Genomic DNA, 22,710 nt, shown 5'->3' with positions numbered 1-22,710 from the left:
CAAGGAAGTAAAAGTAAGAGTTAAGTTATGTCAATGTACTTCACTTTCATTTATATAGAGAAAAAAAAAATCATGATCCGCACAGGAAAGCAGGACCGTCATTGCATGCAATGTACCTTATTCTGTTTTTTTTTTAAGTTTGAATAAAATGTGTTAAAAATATTAACATTTTAAAGGTTAAAGTGATAAACAATAACCAAATTGCTTTGCATTATAAAAAGTATTGTATCATTAAATTTACTATCATCCTTTGTCTTATTACTGTTTATTTAACAAATAAACAAATGTCACTCTTTGAGGAAAAAGAACAAAAACACCTCTGGTTTTTTTCTCACTCCAAAAGCTCTTTCTTTAATAAGTAAAACAACAAACTTTCTTTATTTGTACAGGTGCCTGGTGCACATCAAGGCTCAGTCCGTCCCGTCCTCTCGTCCAAGAAGCATGAGCTGTTTTCCCCAAGTGTCGATACAAACGCAGAATGCACTATGAACTTTTCTGAGGGATTTTGCAATCCCGTCTCCTTGAAGTTTTGCTATCTACACAGTAAAAGAACAAAAAAAAAAAAAGAAATAAAAAGGGGGAAGTAAACTCAAACAAGAATTAAAAACCGACCCAGAAAACAGAAGCGAGCACGTTTCACAGCAATGCCTGAACAACCAGAGTGTAATTTCTTTAGGTTTTTCTGATTCTATTGAGATTTGTGATGCAACAGAAAACCAGAGCGATACAGAGCAAAAATCCAGAGGTCAGCACAACAGAATGAAACTGTTCCTAATCACTAAATTTACAGAGAAAAGGTTCGCCCGGAACAAAATACAGCAAAAACAAAACCAAGGTGAGAAAAAGCATATCATGTGCAATGCTAGTTATCTGTACAGCCACATAGAAATATGTAATAATTCTCTCATTAGTTTTTTTTCTCCCTCTTAACAAATGTTACAATAAAATAAATGAAATAAGAACAGCTATGCTTGAAAGCATACAATCTAATTCCTTCATGGCAAATGTCCAAAGTGTAAGTGTATTTTTTTTTTCATTTATTCGTTTTTTTCTTATTTTGGAGGAACACTTCAGCAAACAAAATGTGCTGCAACTCACCAAAGAGGAAGAAAATATTTCAAAAAGTCAATATAGATACAGAAGTATAATAAAATAGTCCTTTTTTCTTTAAATTCCCCATTTACTCTGTTGAAGTCTATAAGTTCAGACTTTGGAACGGTCCGGTTCCTCTCGACTACACTGCTGAGGCGTACATTTTTCGTGGATGTCTCTTATTAGATGGAGACAAAATGCACCAAACCGGAGAGGGGTTCAGAATGAGGGAGGAGGCTGGGGACACAACATCAACTTCCTGGAATATCTAACCAAAGATAGTCACTTCCGCTCTCTTCTTATAGCAAATCGTATCCTGTTTGTGTTCAGTAACGGTGAGAGTCGAGCTGTCTCAGTCTTCAGGACAACATTAAAAACAATGGCTACCACTTCCGACAATAGGTGGAGTGAGTGAACGTGGAAGAGGACTTTGGGGAAAACAAAAGGGAACACGGGTTTGTTGAGGGTTTCTGGGCCTATAGGCTGGTGACCAGGTGTGAGGGCTCTGGGTGAGCCTCTTCTGCAGAGAGATCCTCTCTGTTAGGGGGTGCAACAAAACCGTCGCTGCTGCCCCGCCCTAGCTGGTAGTAGGAATGCAGCTGATGGAGGTGATTACGGGAGCCCAGGTTGGGCATGCTCTTGTAGTAAACGTCGTCCAAGCTTGCCTCCGGACTCTTGGCATCTCCACTCTCCTTGGAGTCGTCGGTGGACTCTGCAGACACGTCGGGCAGGCCAGGCAACATTGGCATGCTGTTGTAGAGGGAGTCTCTCTGGTGGCTGTGGCTGGGTGACGAGCCTTCATCCTCGTGATGCTCGTTGTTGAGTAAGGGGAAAAAGCTTTCGCTGTTCTCCTGGGGGATCCTCCTTCGAGAAGACGAGGAGTTGGAGGCAGAGGAGAAGGGATGGTGGGGGAGCGGAAGGGGCGGCGACATGGACTGCTGCAGCTGATTGTGAAGGTTGTCAACTGCCTGCAGGGCTGGCAGCGGTCTTTGTGGCAACAACGGGGCATTGGACTCCTCACGTATCAACTCCAGACCCAGGCCTTCGTCATTGTGGGTACCAAAGGTGGAGTGATCGTCGAGGTTAAGCGCGACGTTCATGCCTATCCCCACTCCCAAGCCCATGCCGTAGCCACTGTCTTTGCCGCCGTTGCTAACATTATTAACCAGTTTGTTCACGAGGTTCCGGTTCTGCTCGTTAGAGCGCTCATGGGAATTGTTAAGGTAAGAGGGGATATAGTTGGAGGTGAGCTCTTTCAGGATCTTCTTTTCCAGGGTGGTCTCCTTGTGGTTGTATCCCCGATCGATGATCTGAACACAGTCACTCATGTACTCGGCACTGGCGATGCTGTAACTGTTGCCATGATTACCATTCAGTGGTAGAGTATCCATGACACTTGTATCCCGGGCATTGTTCAGGATTCCCTCTGAAATGAGAAACATGGAGGGGTGGGGGACGGGGTAGTGGTGAGGGATGGGGATGGTTGACAAATGTGAATGGTAAAAACCGTTGAGTGCAGCTGCCAAAGACGTGTTGGGTGTTTTTTCAAAGCCAAATAGAACACAACACGTTTAGTCTCTTTTATGAAAGAAATTAAGCTTTCAGGGGATCCTTAAAAAGTAAATAGATCCCAAACATGATGAATTAAGAATAAGGCATTTGAATATAGCTTGTGCATCTCAATAAATTAGAAAGTCATTGTGAACAAATTTATTTTATTCATTAAATTAATTTTCATGTTTCTCATCTTCCTCTTGACAATACATCGTATCTTCTGCATGTGATTTAAGTCAGGCAAATCTGCTGGACAGGCATGGTCAACAAATTGACTACAGGTAGACATGCAGGTTCCAAGTCCAGCTGGAAAAAAGCTTCACAATCATCTTCAAGGTTATTGTTATGTCTGCTGCCTGTGTATTCACTTTCTATTTCAGTGAAGTTTTTCCTCCACTGAACTTTTTATTAATAATCTCAATAACGGAGCTTTGAACACCCTTTAACAATAACCTTTTTTTTTATCAATGACCTTTTGCTGGATGACTGCAAAGATCCTACACTGTTGTAGCAAAACCATTTTAATGTATTTTTTAAAATATTCTAATCTTCCAAGCGACTAGGCAAAATCATCAAATTTACCTCACACCTTGAAATACATCAGCCGATGAGTAATGAAGTAAAATAATGATATTCTAATTGATTGAAGTGCACTTGTAGGACACACTTACCTTGTTAAAATTTATAAAATGAATTTTACTTAATCTTTGAACGGGATGTTCTACAACCAGAATAAAACACTGTTTTGTGATTCCAAACACAAACATTCACCACGGCACAAAAACTCAACGTTTATGCAGGCAAACAGACATTAAACAATTCATGCAATTCCCTCACATCTCACAGTTGGAACTTTTAACCTCATTTTGTAAAAAGAAAAAGAAAAATATTGAGGCGAATGCTAATATTTCTGCAACTAAATCAGTGCAAAGTTGGACATGGCACCACACGAGCATTGCTTTTTTCCACAGTTTATTTACGTCTCATCCATCTGCACTTAGCCAGGCATCTCTTAAAAAATGAATCGTATTCATTAAATCAGAATCCCACCGCCCTGACAGGAAGGAGACAGTCTGTTCTCTCTGTTGCACTAACATGTATCTTTCATATTTCATCACGTTAACCACGCTGTTGACATCAAAGCGAGAAAAAGAAATCTGACGATAATTCAGACTACCTCAGACAAGGCCATCCAGCTTGTTAAAAGTGTCAAGCTCTCAGTCTGACCTCTTAAAAATTTGACAAGAAACATATCTTCAAGTCTTCTTGAAGTGTAACGGCTTGATCAAAGTGGAGAGTAATTTAAAAAAAGAAACAAAAAAACAATACTATTGGGGGCGTGAACACATGCATGTTGCTCAGAGAAGGCTACACATCAATTTGTGCTGGTGTGCTTCAAGGATATTTGAATTATTTTGAATGTATAGCGCATTTGGCGTGCTTTTATTTTTAAGCGCATTAAAAGGCACACAAATCCGCTTTGGAATGGAAACGTTTAATGTTGTATTGCTTTCCTAATTCGATCTAGTTCTCTCCAAACTGACTTATACCGCTTTAACTACTCCTTTGTCAGCATCGGGTGGAAAAAAAAAATAAAGTAAAACCAAAGTCAATTACATTTGATAAGCAATGTTTAGTTTGACTCCCATACTTGTCTCTCTGTAGGGCTCTTTTGGGGACAGCATGAGGAAAAGGAAAAGAAGAAAACACAATAAGAACAATAATGACAAGTAAAAAGAGAAAACTGCATATACGGAACAGCAACATCAGAAGATTACCGCAACTTTCAAGTTCCACCATGCAAATTTTGTGTGCTTGCAGAAAAAGGACCATAAAGACATCATAAAAAAATCAAACAAACAAATATCCTGACAAATATATACAGGATGTTTTGCTGTAAACAAAACAAAACAAAACATAAAAACAAAACAAACAAATCTCCTGACAAATATATACAGGATGTTTTGCTGTAACAAGTTGCAGAATCCTTGGGGGGTAAAACACGGGCAAAGGTCCTTGAGCGTCAAATGTGCCAATAAATCTTTTGATGCATTAGCATTTTCATTCCTCCAGATATTTATTTTCCATCTGTGGCACTGTAAGTGAATTACAGCCCTCCGTCACCAGCTCCAATGCAAAGTACTTGTATCGCATACATAAATTATCCACTTATCAAAGCTCTCTGAGTTTTTATCTCATTGTTACATGGGTTTCTCTCTACTTTTAAGGACTTTTACCGACTCACAAAGTTGCAGCAATCTCATATTGACTGCAGAGAGCAGGAATAAAATAATAACAGCTCAGCAGAGAGACGAAGGCAGGGGGAGGGGATCAAACTCCAATATTTAGTTGGAGCCAGAAAATGATGATGTAAACTTCTGGTTTCAACAGTATTTTGAATATTTAACTAAATATTCACAAGTAAAGTCTTTACTGAAAAGTTCAGTCAGGTATTTACATACACTTATCATTGGCAAAGATGCTTAATGCAAATTATTTTTGGGGCTTTTCTATTTAAACTGTTGTCCCCTCCCCCTCCCCCGCCAACCGAATGGAGACGTCAGAAACAAGTTAAATATTCCGTTTTATACAAAATAATACAATTTCTATACACAAAACAAAATATTTTATACTGCTAATAAACATAGGTTAAAATTTGGCTGAATAAAAACATTTAAACATGTTTTCATTAAAGAAAGAAGTTTGTATATATATGAAACCGTCTCTCAATAGATATCAATTTGAATCAATTTTGTATTAGTTTAAAAATGTAAATATTTAAATATACCCTTCTCTATAACAATTGCAAAAACTGTTATTAGCTTTAGAGTAAACAAAACCTTCTTGTATTTCCTGGCAAAGTTTTTCCACATTTTTGACATTCCATCTTTGGAGAAACGTTCAAAGTCTTTGAGGCTGGAAACTTTCTTGCCATCAATCCCAAAGTTTATCTCCCTCTTTAGGTTCTTACTCTGCTGAAAGATCCAGAAAGACCCAACTTGAGTTTTGTGTATGCATATTTTCCCCCCGCCCCTGAATGGATTAGAGAAAATCCATGGTAAATTCAAACTTGTGCAATTAAGTTAGGATCTTTTAAGTAACTAATGTATGTTTTATAATCAGTCTACCCTGGAAAACAAACAGTTCAACTAAAACAGTTTGAAAATCATAACATTCATGCCCATAACGAGTGCATGTAAATCTCTGCTCAAAAACATTTTTGTTGTGTGTGTTTTTTTTTTTTTTGCTTCTCTTTGCTCTCGTTAAAGAAGATCGAAAGGAAACCATTTTGTGTGAGAAGAACAAAACTTTAAAACTAAACACACAGAGACAGCAGACATTGCACAAGAGGTTAAACTGACAAACATTGGAGCACATTTGAAATTAATGACTGGTGATGTATCTGGCTTTCTGTGGGGGTCATTTCAAAGGATTTCCTCAGTTACAGTTTGATTTGGCCAAAACAGTCCAGGGGAAGAGCCTTGGTCATGAATCGAATGAGATGAGCCAACCAGATGCCACGATACACCGCCAATAAAAAAAAACCCCACAGCAAACCAAGTCTGCAGGATTTTTGTGATTAGGCTCTTTGAAAGCTAAAACAATACATTTAGAGCAGTGTTTTTTTTTTTTTTTTTAATTATAAACCATCCAATTATATATTTTCTCATTTGTCATCACCCTTTCTTACTTCTAAGGCACGAATAACAACGTGCCACAAAAAAAAGCAAAAATTAATAATAATAATAATAAAAAAAAACAAAAAACACTGCTCTAGCCACAATGGTAAGTAATGAAAAGAAGCTAGCACACCTTGAATGTTGTACATGCCCAGCGGGTTGTTATAAACGGCAGACTCCCCAAGCAATGTATTATAGGGATTGTTAGTGCCATGAGGACGTAGGAGTGCATTAGGTATAAGATGGTTAGCCATAGCCCCTGGAGCAGCCAGAAAGAGACAGAGCGAGATAGAGAGAAAACAGAGAGAGATAGACAAGTTGAGATATAAATACATATATATATATATATATAAAATAATGAGAACATACATATTAGCTGAGCAGATGCAACTGAGCAATGACATCCATTAACATCCAAATGATCACATAATCATTAATTTTAGGAATGTGGCGGCAGCGGCGGCGAGGTTTGCTGTATGAGAGCAGCAGAGCTGAACCGACGTGGCTAATGGGGCCGATGAAAAGTGTGTTGATTGTACTGTTAATGCCAGCCATTACCCTGTTGTGTGTGTGCGTGGGTGTGTGTGTGTGTGTGTGTGTTTTCTTTTGTTTTGTTTTTTTGTGCTTCACATTCTGGCAGCATACACGTGTCGACAACCATGAACTAAAACCACAAAAAGCACCTATGTAGAAAATTGAAAACAGATGACAGTGCGCGCTAAAAAGCACATTTATGTAAAGATATAAAAATCTATGAACACAATTTTTTTTTCTCCAAAATTTATTGTAGTTATTAGTAAGAATGTTGATAAAATGTATGGAAGATATGCTAAATATATATATTAGAGAGCAGCCAATAGTGTAAGTCAGGTTACATCCACCATAAGTGCCAAAATGTTGTCATTTATACATCGCTGAAATTCAAATATAAAATCAGATCACGGAAGAGCGCATCTCTTTAGCTAAGAGCTGACTGTAGCATTAGCCACCTACAGTCACAGCTGGAGGCAGAGTATATTTGTTTTGCTTTCTTCTTCTTGTTCTGAACACAAAACGTCCACATGCAGTTATAATGTCAGACGTACAGCTATATTTAACTCTTAGTCACTCCAGTGACTGAAATATCCCTGTTTTGCTTTTTTTCTGCCTCCTCTGCCTACGCTTTTGATGTCACATTTGAGATGATGCATTTAGCAAACATCACTGAGTTATTTTAAATGTCCAGTACCTGAATGTGGCATTGAAGGCAAAGGCATTTTAAAGCATCAGAAACATCATCAAGTCACCATTTTAATATTGAGCTGCTGTTCTCAGAAGGTTACATAAGAGACTCTCAGCTGTAGCTCTCATGCAGCGCCTCAGACTTTGCACCAATGTAAAATTGTGCATAAAATATTTACAAAAAGTTTCCTTTAATGCAGTGTCTTACTCTCACACTCATAAATCTTGGAAAGTCCATCCTTCAATGTGAGGAATTTTTATTTAGTTAAAAACAAAAATGCAGTGGTAAGGGAGAACGATTTTTAATAAAATCACAGCCCTACAGAATAAAAGTAGCCGCAGCATTCATTTTAATTCAAGAAAGCAGAAACTTGCCTTAAAGTATACTGCTCAAAAAAATAAAGGGAACATTTCACTTTAATTTTGTGTGTGGCTCCAAATCCAGGCCTCCATTGGTTAATAAATTTGATTTCCATTGATGATTTTTGTGTGATTTTGTTGTCAGCACATTCAACTTTGTACAGAACAAAGTATTCAATGAGAATATTTCATTCATTCAGATCTAGGATGTGTTATTTGAGTGTTCCCTTTATTTTTTGAGCAGTGTATATCATCAAGCAGCGAAACAACCACAACCACTGCAGCTGTGAGAAAACGTCAGGATGTGGGATCCTAGTTTATGTAGGCACCACACACAAAGAGGAGGATGGTAAAGGTAGGTAAAAAAAAAAAAAAACAACAAATCTCCAAAGCTCGCTGCTAAAGAACTGCATGAAAGAAGTGGCATTTTGGTTTCTCCATATCTGCTATATGCTTCGAGGCTTTTTGCACAAAGTTTAGCCAAGGTTGCCAGTAACAGTAAAGGGCACTGCGTCTAACGGCAGGAATGGTGGAATTACGAATGGCTGTTTTTATTTATTTATTTTCCTGATTTACACAGATTCACCCTTACATATGTGGTAAAAAAAAAAATAGTTCAGAGTAAAACCAAAAAGCTTGTCCACAACAAAGGAACTTCAACAAGCGAGATATCAGATGCGCCACTGTTATTACGTCTTCTGTCTGTGCCATTCTTCTGAGCTGAAGTGGTGTGTCGTGTCCTTTTCTCTCTCTCTCTCTCTGTGTAGAGAAGAGATCAGCATTTGCTCATTCTCTTTGTAACTGCTGCTGAAATACCCTTTGAATGTAGAGCTGTCTTCTCTTTAGTCAAGCTGGTCATTACTTCGCTCCAGCCTGGCCTCTTTTTCGCACAAGCAGTTCGCCCGACTCATTTTCTAGTTAAGCAACGTTGCTCGTCTTCGGAGTCCCGCCGCCAGAGTGACTCATTGGTTTCCCGCGTACATACACCGCCGCACCAGAGCAGCCTTCGCTGGTCTGATTAGCCGCAGGATCCGAAGGCTCTGAACTTAAAAACAGATGAACCGTATTTGTTTTCTTTTCTTTGCGGATGATAAAGGAAAAAAAACAAACAAAATATTAATTGACTTTCAAGCTTTCAAAGACGTGCAAAATATATGGCGTGGCGAAAATATTTGCAGGCCGGATTCATTTCCTGTTTGCGAGATTTCCTTCCTGCTCCCGTCAACACGATTCGGCGCCATCATCGTGAAAGAAGCCAAATGCACGACTCGTGAGGGAGATGCACGCGTGTGCTTCTGCAAGAGCGCGTAAACATCCTTTATCCAAGGTGCATGTACACAGCAATTAGATCTCCCTGCAGACCACCGTTGTCTTCTGTGCTCTCAATCTGTCACGCCATGCGAGAAAGGTTTTATTTTACTTTTTAAATTGCACAATCAGAACTTTGCCTCAGCATTCAAACCCTATTGACTTTTTTTTTTTCCACATTACACCCTAATTTTTTTTTTATATTTTATCAGGATTTTGTGTAAAAGAGCAAGACAAAGTACTGAAGAAGGAAAATTATACGTGCTTTAGATTATTTAGAAAGAAAATCCGGGTGTGTACTGTCTTCAGCTCAACACCTGCAATTAGAGCAGCAGGACATTTGATGTACGTTTCTACCTGCTTGACACATTCCGGTTTTTTATGAACTTTTATCTGTCTCGCCTTAAGATTCTCAATTGGATTTAGATCTGAACTTTGACTAGGACCGTCTGACACCGTCTTGCATCCCCTCTCAGGTTTTCTTCCAGGATTGCCCTGTATTTAGCCCCATCCGTCTTCCTGGGACGATGCTGCTGCCGCCATGTTTAATTGTGTCGCTGGTGTGTTTAGGGTGTAATTTCCTGCCTCGTATGTGTTTTGCACCGAGGACAAACAGTTCGGTTTTGGTCTAATCTGAACGGAGAATCTTCAACATGCAGTTTCACCCAAGTGGATCAGGGAAAACTTCAGACAGCATTACTCATGCCATTCTTTAACGACAGCTATCTTCCTGATACTCTTTCAGATTCGTGGAGTTTTGCAAAGCACTGCCATTGTTTATGTTATTATATAAGTTCCCCTTTACTTTGGCAATCCTCAAAGTAAAATAAATTCTTCAATTACAACGTCTCGTTTTGTTTAATCTTGTAGTATAATTAAGATTTCCTTTTGCTTGAATTTGGTAATAAGTAGACATGTTATTATTTTTGCACAGAAAACTGAATGTTGTTTTGATTGCAGGGGGGGAGGAGGGAGCAAAGAAAGTAATTTGCTGCTGCAAGTGTCGCTTGCCCTAATTACAGTGCTCTTCACAAACAACCAGCCTCCCCTTTTTTCAATCCCCCACAATGACCAATCCCCAGCTTATTGTGTCTGCGTCCAAATTAAACAGATTACAAAAAAGAAATTGCACTAATTGTGCAGTCATAATCCTGAATAAGGGAGACAAATTGAACGTGCGACGGCATCGGGATGATTGCGCGGCTCTGCTTTCAAGGGGAGCGCAGCGAGGAGCGTCAGCTGTGAGCTCATTCTCCTGGTGCTTTGAGCTGAGGTGGGAGGCAGGGGGTGCGGGGGGTTGGTGGGGGGGAAGGAGGGCAAAATCTGCCAGAGCGTCAAGACTGCAGAGGCCAAATCAGCAAGAAATATTTGCTCCTCAACACATAATTCCTTAATAAGCACACAGGAAAAGCCACGCATGAGTGCAGTTCTATTCGCGTCTGCTCCTGATGGTGCTTGTGATGGCAGAGCGCACTACCCGACATGCTCTACAGCTACTTTGAGGGTTTTCTCCATCACTCAAAACCTGGTAAGCAGCCATAAATAATTTGTGCCTCCGCTTTTTGTCTTTATGGAAGATCCGTGTAGACCGTTTTTTTTTTTCTTTTTTTTTACCTTCATCTCCCCACCAAACTCCTGACCTTCAACCCCCACCGTCCACCCTCTCTCCTCAGCCTCTGCACAATTGATAACAGTCACGTCTGTTGGCGATGCTGAGCTGAGCGCCTAATTACAGAGATCATGACACTTCCTCACTGTGTCGAACATTAATCCATCATTGTAACTATGCATTAGCGTCTTTGCGAGCGGGCGCCCAGAGTGAATTTAGAGAGAGAGAGAGAGAGAGAGAGAGAGAGAGAGAGCAGTGTGGAACCGGAGCTCTTCAATCAAGAGATGTGATGACTGCCGAGAGTGTTAGGGAGGCATGCCAGCGAGAGCGGCGTTTGCAGCTTGATGTCAGATGTAGTCTGGTTTCTGTTTTTCCTCTCTGAGCTGAGAAGCCCTGAAGTGAACTCAGTGACTGTCACTGTCAAAGGCGTTGCTCTAAAATACTTCGACTTTTTTTTTTCTTCTTTTTTTGTAGCTGATAATAAAAGCGGTGAAATCAATTTTTTAGCTTGTTATACAACTAAATCTTCCCTAATGCCTCGCTTACACTGAACAGGGTAGATGGGTCGGTGTGGTTCGGTTAAGCTGTTTTATGACCCAGCGCATTCAGGAGAGCGTTTTCACAAACAGTTAAACTCTCACTGGGCAGGCTGGGTTAAATCCCTACGCCTAACGTGCCGTCATGCTAACGCAACGACAAACGTGACAGACTTGTACGTTTGGCGCTTTTTACTAGACGTAACTTTTTTCTGTCCTGAAATCAATGGGGTGTGTTGTGTGATGCCAGTAGCTCCATCCTGAATGCGTTGTACCACGTTGTCCTATGGACCTACAACTGAAGGGGCTCCAAGAATGGTATGGTCCAGTTTGGTTGCACTTTTACAGTGGAGGCAGACAAAAAAAGCGGAACAGCACATTGAAAATGAGATCTTGGCCTATTGAAGCCTTTAGCCTTAAAATGAATTTGTTTTCTATTGCAGTAACATAATCTCACACTAAATTAAGTTTAAAGTACTCTTTATAAACAAAGAAAAGCTTCATATGAAGGTAATTTTAAATATATATATATATATTTGAAACTGAGCTGCACCCCAACGGGTTGGTATAAGGCAATCTGGGGCTCAATTCCTGACATTTGCTACATTTCCTTCCTCATTCTCTCTCAGATTATTATGAACAAAAGATCATTTCTCCTTTTTGATATATATTGTAAGAAACTGGTTGTCATTTTTGAAGAGTCAACATTTTATTTCTATTTTTAGGCTTTAAAGTCAAATAAAAAAAGAGAGACATTTGTTAGTTTTCTTCTATAGAATGTTATTTGTTTAAAATTATGTAAAAAAAAACAAACAAAAAAACAAAAAACAAAAAAAACAACAGTTTCAGACTACTCAAAAAAAAAAAGTATCCTTTGGGAAATGTATTACCTTCATGTTATTGTTATTGTAGCCATATTTAAAAAGATTATTATTGTTCTATAGAAAATATAAAGTTTTGGGCATAAATATTTGTGTAGTTCTAGAAAAATCACTTATTGAATAGACCAGATTGAAATAAATTAGTGTATTCAGATACATAAAGACTAAACTTCTGTAGCTCAAACAATGTAAAAAAAACAAAAAAAAAACAAAGAAGAAACATACGGTCTAATGCATCTAGGGTTACCGTGTCCCTATGTTACCAGCACACCAGGATACAGAGAGTCGCGGATGCAGTGATGCACCCATAATGTCATCTGCCAGGACAGGCAAGTCGAATCAGGATTACGGTCTGGGGTCACATCAGCTCATCTGCATGACGTTCAGCAACAAATATACTCCCAACACCCCCCCCCCCCGCCCCCCCCAAAAATACAAAAAAACCCAAAAACAACCAGGCAACTACAGAAATATGATGAACGAATACGTCTTATCTTTCATCAATATATATTTTGCTGATGGCACAGCTATAATCAAAGATGACAATGCCACGACTCATCAGATCACATTGTGAAGGAACGGGTCAGGGAGCATGAGACATCATCTTCAACACGTGGATTGGCCACCACAGAGTTCAGACACTAACCCCACCGGAGAGCCACTGCAGTCCGATACATCTTTTATCAATAAGGTAAGATGAGAAAAAAAACAATTAATGCAACCTTGTGACCAACACAGAGAATGTATTTTTTATTTATTTATTTTTGCTAGGCTGTGCATTATGTAATAATGTGGGGGTTTTTTCAAACTGGATGCCCTGCATCTCTTAAAATATTAAATTAACTAGAACTTATGGATTGGTTTTTGAAATGCATATGCTATTATCTATTTTATAGTGTAAATGTGTGTTATTTTTTTCCCCACCCTGTAGTAATGTCTGCCTTCATTGACTGATTGACAGAAATTTCATTGGCTGTAAGTTGACTTCACTTCTTATGCAACTGGATGTCTAAATTCAAAAACATAATGCTGCAACTGCGTTTAGAGGTTGAATAAAACGTATATTTTGAAAAACACGGGCATTTTCTGATGTAATTAAGACAAACTACTGAGAAATGACAGAGTTGCCCTGACGTTAATTGATGCATCTAAGTTTTTGCCTCAGATACTGAGTTATGAAATGCTTTGAACCCTGCGAAAACCTTGCATCATGTTAAGAGGAAAGCATTTGTATTGTCAAAAGAAAAACAAAAAAAAAAAAAGAAATCTCAGTTTGAATATTTTTAGCAGAAACTAAAGGCTGAAGGAATCACTAATGACAGTAATTCCTGCAGGACCAAATACCTCTGTTGAGCGACGCCGAGCTGTTGATGTCTCCGGTCATAAAAGAGGACTCAGACTGCTTTCTGACTGTGTCGTTCCACATTCGACGGATGCGGCTCTGCGGAGACAAACAACATGCCAGAACACATCAGAATATTTGCCCTATGAGCTGTCAGAGGTACAAAATTAGTCAGTGCTCAGAGAAGACCAGAGGCAGTGAGATGGAATTTAATACGCCAAGTTTCTTAAGCATTTGACCAAGTTTCTGCAATTGTATATCTTCCAAGTACAGTAGCTTTCAGAAGCATTCAGACCTGTTAGATTTTCTCACATGTTGTGATGTTGCAGGCGAAACCTTCACCGTATGTTATTGGGAGTTTATGTGGGAGACCAACACAAAGTCGGTGAACTGGAAGGAAAATCAAACAATCTTTTCGACACTTTTACGGAAAGAAAACGCGTTAAACGCATTTCAGGTTTTGTCTAAATTCACTTCAAATGAATGCATAAAATCTTTCCGAGAAGTAAAGTCTCTCATGATTATTATCCACTGACACCTGCAGGTCATCGGTCCCCATTTAAAAGCTTTCCTGTTTTATCTGTTTGTCTTTGCCACTTCATTACTTGACCTCCCACCACCCGAGCAACACCAGCTTCAAGCATCAACTTATAGCTCCCTCAAGGGATCTCGTTCTGTATAAGAGTTAAAGGGACCCAGCTCCATAAATCTTCCTAATCAATAGAGGTCAACTGCAATCTTTTAATTAAATAAAGCTCCCTCATTTTGATGACTTAACCGGTACTGGCTCTACTTGTGCTAACGCAGTGTTTCCATGCATTATTGATGCACCTGGTTGTAGGTTCTACCACCAAATTGAGAGGGTTTTAGATGGCAATCATGACAGAACTTATAGTTTTATTGCAGGCTTTCTAAACAATCACGCATCTAGTTTAAGTATTTTCAGAACTCTCAAGCTAACATGTTGCTGAATAGAAGACAAAGATTGAAACCTGGAACTAGGTTTTGGACTATTTGGATGGTTAGGGAAAAGAAGTTCTCATTATGAAGTCAACTTAATTAAGTTTCTGCTAACAGAAGGTTAAGTTGAACAATTTGGAGCTACTGCCTTTTCACTCTTCCACCTAAATCTACATACAAAGCCTTTTCTATAACCTGCTAATGTCAAAAAACACACAATTTCACAATTGTGGTGTTTCCATTAATTAAGAAATTAAAATCACACGCGAATAGCCCTGCTCGTACAAAAAAAGTCATTAAAAATTATGGCAGCGACAGATGTAAACACTTACATGAGATATATTTATATTTCAGCCACAGCACAAGAGCTCATCATCTATCAGCCATCACAGAACACAACGACGTGACACAAAAACCTGTATGTTGGGAGAGGCTATGTATGCGGCTGTTTTGGGAAAGTCAGCGATTCTACAGAAGAGCTATGCATTCATTGCTTTCAAATGACAAGCTCAACTTTTGACATTTCTGACAAGATGGCTGTTGCTGCTGTACATAAACTGCCCTGAAACGTGAGACGCGCAAAAAAAAAAGTATTTCCATTGCAGTTTTGCAACACACACATATTTCGACACGGCTGAAAAATCCCCACATCCTAGCGCAAAAACCTTTGATCAAAAAAAGTTTATTTTCAAAATCGGTGCGTTTCCATTAAGCAAATTTCCGATTTGCACAAAAGAAATCAGAATGTTGCCACCAGAAAAGTTTCACGGTCAGAGAAAACACATTTTAACATATTCTTAAACGGTAATGGTAAAATATTGGCTTCATCAGCTGAGAAAGTTTGAGCTGGAGATTAGCGCTATGGTGGTAATTTGGTCTCGTTGTTAGTTTGTTTTCACATTTGGTGAGATACTGACTGCTCAGTATCGCTCCACATATTTTCACCGTGAAGGAACCCAACTATCCGCCTTAACTCTGGCTCCCTTAACACTTCACAGCTATGTGTCAGCTTAATTATGTCATTGCCACCTCCATGCATATCTAATCGCACTGAAGCAACTGTTCCTGTTTTTATTTCTCTTTCACATTAGCCAGAATGTGTTTTTCTTAAAAAAAAAAAAAAAAACTGAATAATGCGGTTCCGGTGTCAACTGGAGATAGCTCATATAATTTAACAGGAACATGCACTGGCACAGTGGAACTGATTAACATGTTATACACCTATTTATTGGGACACAGATTGCCTGAAGATGATTTCGCGAGGACAAAAAGTTGAAGACCTCGTATCCCGTGGGTCAAGCTGTACTTTGCTGATTACACATTCATTTGAAAGAGTTTTCAGAGCACTTCCATGTATGCGGTAGCCGAGGATGAGGTTGCAGCCTTCTTGTTGAAGCAGTGCGCATAATGAAATGCTTTGATCTATATGCAGAAATCCCGCTCGTATCGTGGGATGCCACTGCATGCTTAACTCTGAGGACTATTTATGATGCAGCACTGAGAGGAAATTACTCTTTGGGAAGATGTTCAGTTATCGTTTTTTTTTTTTTTTTTTTTTCCTGGCAATTCATGCAATAGTGGATGTTAATGTGGGNTATTTATGATGCAGCACTGAGAGGAAATTACTCTTTGGGAAAAAAAGTAGTTGACAGTCTTTTTTTTTTTTTTTTTGCCTGGCAATTCATGCAATAGTGGATGTTAATGTGGGAGGAATCCATTAGGAATTTACTTTACACAGAGACACAGCACTTGCACGCAGAAACATGTCTTGGCAAAATCCTCGTGAGATTTGACAAATTCTTTACTGAGCTAGAGGCAAAAATTCAGTTATAGTCTTCATGTCATGTCAATGTGGGTTCTAGACATGTTAAAAAAAATAAAAAATAAAACATCAGGCTGGCTGGTTTCACTTACGGGGATTTGGCTTAGCTACCGCTTCCCTGCTATCACTTTGAGACACGAGCAAACAGTTTCTTTGAAATCTTTCTTGTATATTTACAGTAAACTGCCACTGTACAAATGGTTCCTTTGAGCATCTAAAATCAGGCGTATTTTTTTTATTTTTTTTTTCTCTTTCTGTAATATGATCCATGATCGACTCCCGGGCTCTAACTCTATTATGTGATTAAAGTGCTAATGAATACGTCGGTGACAAGTAGAGTTCAACAGAACTACTGAAAGGAATAACCTTTAATAAAACTGTTAAAGACCTGCAAAAAAACAAAAACAAAAACAACAAAAAACAGAATAACAATGTTTTAACCTGTGACCCAGAAGAATACCGTCCTGGAGCACGAGAGGCGCTGCCCTTTGCAGAGCCAATGGAGCTGTCCACACTTTTGCCGCTGCAGCAGTGAGTACGCAGGCACTTCCCGTACTCTTTACGCACCTGCAGAAAATAATCAAAAACAGGCAAAGCATGCTTACATGAAAAAAAAAACAAACAAACACAAAAAGTCCACAAAGTTTCATATTAGTTTAATAATCTGTTCCTGGTAATACTTTGTGTAACCCTCTTTTTGCCTATAGGAGACAGGTTGTTTTTTTCCCTTTGACATTTCAAGTGGGTTGGAGCAATGGCTACACAACGTCAGGAAAACATCTAATCCTGTTGCTGAAAATTGGAATGTCGGTCACTGAGGACATAGTTCCAGATAATCCTTAAGGATTCGTTACAACTTAAAACAAACAATTCAGTACCTTCTTCTGCAGCACACAGTGGAAGATGAAGATGAACATCCCTTGCAGGGAGTTGAAGATGGTGAAGAGGTACGCCATGATCACGGTGCTCTCATTGACGTACATCAGGCCAAAGGCCCAGGTCAATCCAAGAAGGCACAGTAAGGCGATGGCCCCGATCACCCACGATCTGAAATCGAACCACACAGTCAAATTAAAAACTCCTTTACATCTAATAATTTTACGCAACTGCGTTTGAGACTTCTCGGGAACCTTATTTTGAGACTAGGGGGAGGGAATTGTAAGAGGTACCAAAAGATCTACAACAGTCAACGTAGAATCACAAAATAAATGAATTAGAGAGAAGGAACTGATGGGAAAGAACCATGTTGTTGACCTCATGAAAAATATATGAGTGAGAGAGGTAAGCACTACAGTATTTTCAGTTGATGGGACCAGGGTAAGTCACATGTTGAACCCTTACTGTTTTAGGGATTTTATAAGTGTTTCACCAATTCTTCCTCAAGACGAGGGTTTATCCGAGGTAAACGTCCTCGAGAACATGCGGTCTCTCGATAATAAGGAGATCTCTTTCTGTGCCAGGGCCCCCCTCAACCTCCAAGCATTTTGGTGACACACTGTGTGCCGCAGCAGTGATGCCGGGTTGAGAATAATAACTGACTCATGTCTCAGTCTGCCATACAGAAGAGTGTACACGGAAAGCTTTTCCTTTTCCAGCATGTCGAATTAATCTTCAGACATCGTGATTGAATGACTCAGTGAAAATAACACTGCACAGTCCACAATCATTTGAAATGTTTTCGCACTTTGTAAGGACTTTGGATTCTACATTTATGCAATAAAAATTAGCAAAGATGTTGGAGTGTCTGTAATCTCTGGATGTGCTGCATGATAAACATTATTATAGTAATTATTATAGTAAACAAGCCAGGATCATAGTCAAATAACTCTTTTTAACATTGGTAAATGTTATATTCATTTTTATTGAAAATAAACAGGGTGATGAATGTTTGTGTTGTCAGGTTGATGCATGAGCCGAAGGCTGCAGTACTGCCCCTTGTGGTGGTGTACATATATAACAGTTAAACTCAAGAATAATTTTACACAAGCTGGATAAATTTGAGTTCTTTGTCATGCAAAAAAACCCTAAAAACTTTGTCATAGTAAAAAGGGAAGACAAAGAAATGAACATGGCTAAGTTCATTTCTTCACTGTTTACTTGCATACTGGATTTAGCACAGCAGCACAGCTAGTTTTTACGAGAAGTTAGGGAAGTAGAAGTTTAAAAGAAGTGACAATGTTTTTGGTTAATCATTATTGTAACGTGTGGGCAGCAGTACTGCTGCTGTAATGCGGATGATACTCTTCACAAACCTTTTTTTGTAACGTCTCTTTTCTAGCTTCTTAACCCCAGGTCAGTCAAAAGTTGTGCCTGGTTCTATTAACGGTTTCCTCTTGTTAAACAGAAGTAATTTACTTCCTGTCTGCTGTCGTCAGACCCTTGCTCTTAATCGTTCTGAATTAGAATGATTTGGATTATTTTTGAATTAGAGATGGCTTTTGTTGTGAACTGACGTCATATGAATTAATAATGAAATGAAACTTGAATACTTGGAATCAAACTCTCTCGAGATGTCTTTTGTACAAATCGTCTTCCCACGTAGCGTAGGTAATTATTCGTGCATTAAAAACGTGTTGCTAGGTAATCGTTTTCAATTTTCGCTCGGCAGTTTCCTTTCAGGAGAAAAGTGTCTCCAGCTTGGACTGTGACCCATCACTTTAAAACACATATTGAATAGAGCCTTTATGTGGTTACAGAAAATAGTTTCCACTTGACAAATGTGAGTGCCATATCTTCATTACAGCACTAACACATCCATACAGTGCACCGGGAAGATACAGGTACCGGTTAAACATTATCTTGCTTGTCACATCTGTGGGCTCAGTGTATCTAAGGCTGGAGTACTGTGGGCTCACTAATACGGCCTTCAGCATGAGTGAGTGGCCCGCTATTAATCACGTTAATGATTCAGAGAGGTAGCCAAATGGATTTTTGGTGCTGATTTTGTTTCGTACGGAGGTGGAAATGAGAGATGGCTTTATCGGAAAACGGGTCCTTCCAGGTTTGCCTTACTTGATTTCAGGTGCATAATCCTGATGGCTGGGCACCATTACAAAAACAGAAGCATAAAAAAACAGAAATAAATCAGAACACATGAAGCAAATGAGAAGCTGCATGATGGTATGAACAAAATATACAAATTAGGACAAAAGAAGGAACAATACGGGGGGCGGGGGGAGGACACAAATGCAAACATTAAGACCAAGAAGAGGCCGGACAATTCTAATGAATTAAAAGGTATTAACTGAATTATCTCAGTTCAGAGAAGCACAGGGTCTTCTACTGCCCTCATAAAATCTGGCAGACTTTTTGCATTTAGTGCCGTTATAAATGGGCCAGGTGCAAAAAAATGATTTATGAATTCAGCAGCTCGAACATTAAACATAATTTTCCCAGGGCTGCCTTAATGACCTGGTGGGGGAGGTACTTCATCAAGACGACTGGCCTGAGATTGCACAGAAAAAAAAAACAAAAAAAAAAAAAAACACATGCTTTGGGCCCAAAAGGACCAGAAATATCTTCTCCTCACTGGTGGTGGCTTTGTTTGAAAGGGCGGTGAGCGACAGACAAAAGAAGAAACAAACAACAAAAAAAGAAAAGACATCAGGAAGGACAGAAAATGGAGAATCTATGTCACTCATACAAGGACATGGGATATGTTCTTCTGGAGACAGACGAAGACTCTGGGATGTCATCGACAACTGCTTAGGCAGAACGTCTACGTGTGACAGTAGGCAAAAACAGTTTTTATTTTATCCTTTTCAGATTAACAGCATCACTGTAACAGTTTATGGAACTGGGGATTGTTGACAAATTAACTCACCATATGAGATGGGTGGTGGAGTGGGTGCGTATTTTCAATGTCTATTAATTTTGTACATTTTCAAACCTCTCTATATTTTTTGAAGACATACTGACAGAATGTTGAGTCTGTAATCCTAAAAATAAGAGTTAACGCAATGAAGTTTCCAAGCAGTGTGTGCTACTTTCAAACATTTACTGTCTTTGCCATCACCTTTTCTCATAAAATATTCTCCATCCCACCTTGACAAACATATATATATATCTCATTCAACCTTTCTTCATATGCATGTTTTATTTAGAGACGATATGAATTAGTTATTGCATTAAACCCCTGGACAATAACAGCACACATGAGCTGGAGTAATATCTCTGCTTTCTCTGTAATAGAGACATATTGCACATGTTTGCGTTTCTCTAGGAAAAGCACCATAATGGAAGAAAAATCAAATTTTTTCCTTTTCTTTTTGGAGAGAGAGTTTCTGTGGAGTTACGGTTCATCCCATTTTGGCTTCCGGGTGTGAAAAATCAACTAGAAAAAGTAGGACTACTACTACTACTACTACTGCTGCTACTACTAAAGTAGGACTTTCCAGTTGGAAAGTCAAAGATCGTCTCGAAGGCTCCAAGTTTCAATATGGTCGCTACGCCCATCAGTTGTAGAAAGCTGTGATGAAAACATGTTGATTTTTAAAAGAAACACTTGTAAAAGTATATCTAACATCAATGTTGCATGTCGTGCCACATTGGTGAGGTCAGACGCTGATGTTGGACAAGAAGGGCCGGGACAGTCTTTCACTGCTCTCCGAAGTGCTCCGTCTTTTGAGTTCAGAGCTTTGTTCTAGTCAAGTTCTTCCAAATGAAAACGACCGGACATCTAAGTTCAATAATTTGGAGAGGTGACTCAATCCTTTTGGCAAAGTAGTTGTGTTGCATTGTTGACAATACATCAAGATGTATTGTATCAGTCAAAACACAGAGACGCCTGACCTTAAAAAAAATAAAATAAATAAAAAAAAGCATGTCAAGTCCTTATCTGAACTCCATTTTGAAAATAATCTTCAGCTTCTGAAACATTGTGTTTTCTTTTATTTCTTGTAACAAGTGATTTATTTCTTCCTGTGTCATGTGGCATCATGTTTTTATGGCAACCCAGCAGACAAGATTTTGATCAAAACCAAAGTCAGAGTGTAGGGTGCTGTTATTTATAGGTCAGTACATGTAAAACATCTAAAATCCAAATTAGGACTTAGAGTTTCTTAGATTCTGGAGATTTTTAAGATAAGATCTTGTCCACTGGACTTATATAGCAGGGACTGTGTGTGAAAAATTAGACCAAATATTATAAATTGCATTTTTTTTTCTTTTATCTTAGAAAAAGTTTGTGGTTTTGAAAATGAAGAACAAGGGGGGAGGGGGGAGGTTTTTTTTTTTTTTATTTCTTTCTATTTCTTTTCAAGTAATGACCTCGGTGTTGGATACCACAGAAATCAAAGCTCCCCCTAAATATAGTGGCGCGAGATATCAACTCCTAATGGCTGCAACAGTGTGCTTTCATCTGAGAAAAACATGTTATTGTTCCAGTTGGTGAACAAAATGATCAAAAATGAGCAAATGTAAGCAAGGGGACTACTTTAAACAGTGGCATTATTACCTGTTTCAAACCAAATGACCTAGTTCCTGCCAGAGTCACACAGTATTCATGTATTAGAGCACAATTTGATTTCTCTTGCTAATAAATCTGAATAGCCATTTTAGAAACTATTGCGCAGAAGACAAAAGAGCAACAATTAGTCCAACAGGATACCAGTTATTAACCAAAGGTTTGATTAATGGGCTAGTCGTCAAAAATTGAGTCTGTTTCAATGTTTTTAAAGGCAGATTTGTTTAGTCTTTGCACAAGCATTTCATATAGAGTATCTTTACGAATTACTACCCGGAAATATTTGGTTTATCATGTTCTATACTTGCTAAATATAGAGCTAGTGCAAATCTCTTAAAGCTTGCACAGTTCTGTGAACATGCCATGTGTTTTTTTTTTACCTGCACAAAATGAGACTATAATAAATTATTTCAACACGCAGCAATGGATGAGTACCAGGTCAGCCTCTGTCTCCGAGATGGGAAGTGAACGGGGAGCAAAAACATAAAACACAGAATCAATTCTACTTTCCGCCCTGCACTAAGTAATGCTGCATCTTACCAGTGCCACTCTACAATAACACATCCATCATAATAACGGTAGCTAAAATGAAGAGGGGAAAATAGTGAAATGAAGAACAGAAAAACAAGTTAAAGATAAACAAGAACGAAATTGCAGGGCGCACTGTACGTGCTAATCAAAGGCAGTGAAACAAGCATAAACAGAAACACGTTGAATGAGAACATTTTCATATTAAATGAAAAAAAAAAGGCAGGAATGATGAAATAAGAGCAGAAAACTTGACATCAAACTCTAAAGAGGAACAAAATGGGAGACAGATAAAACAAAAGACACGAATTGTACGAAAAAAAAGAACTAAACTGACTGAATTAACCAGTGTT

General features: G+C 38.8%; 1 protein-coding gene across 22 annotated transcripts in view; it reads right to left on the bottom strand.

Annotated features, from left to right (window-relative positions):
* Nucleotides 1–323: 323 nt before the first annotated feature.
* The window catches only part of LOC103146369 (adhesion G protein-coupled receptor L3), a 277,143-nt gene continuing 254,756 nt past the window's right edge, over nt 324–22,710 (bottom strand). For 4 of the 22 annotated variants that reach the window (XM_016677482.1, XM_016677485.1, XM_007564259.2 and 1 more), the window contains 8 exons: nt 22,370–22,411; nt 19,378–19,404; nt 17,244–17,412; nt 16,807–16,932; nt 13,586–13,682; nt 6,460–6,585; nt 4,298–4,315; nt 324–2,518 (listed from right to left, as the gene is read on the bottom strand). In XM_016677482.1, coding sequence (XP_016532968.1) covers nt 1,569–2,518; nt 4,298–4,315; nt 6,460–6,585; nt 13,586–13,682; nt 16,807–16,932; nt 17,244–17,412; nt 19,378–19,404; nt 22,370–22,411 — 1,555 coding nt within the window. In that variant the 3' untranslated portion in view covers nt 324–1,568. Of the gene's footprint in view, nt 2,519–4,263; nt 4,316–6,459; nt 6,586–13,585; nt 13,683–16,806; nt 16,933–17,243; nt 17,413–19,377; nt 19,405–22,369; nt 22,412–22,710 lie in introns of all 22 variants that reach the window. The other 18 variants (XM_016677491.1, XM_016677492.1, XM_007564268.2 and 15 more) reach the window with 9 other exon arrangements.

Source organism: Poecilia formosa, unplaced genomic scaffold (assembly GCF_000485575.1).
Source record: "Poecilia formosa unplaced genomic scaffold, Poecilia_formosa-5.1.2 Scaffold157, whole genome shotgun sequence".
In the NCBI taxonomy this organism is placed as follows: domain Eukaryota; kingdom Metazoa; phylum Chordata; class Actinopteri; order Cyprinodontiformes; family Poeciliidae; genus Poecilia; species Poecilia formosa.
Note: the sequence above shows the minus strand (reverse complement) of the source record. Positions and strands in the feature narration are given on the sequence as shown.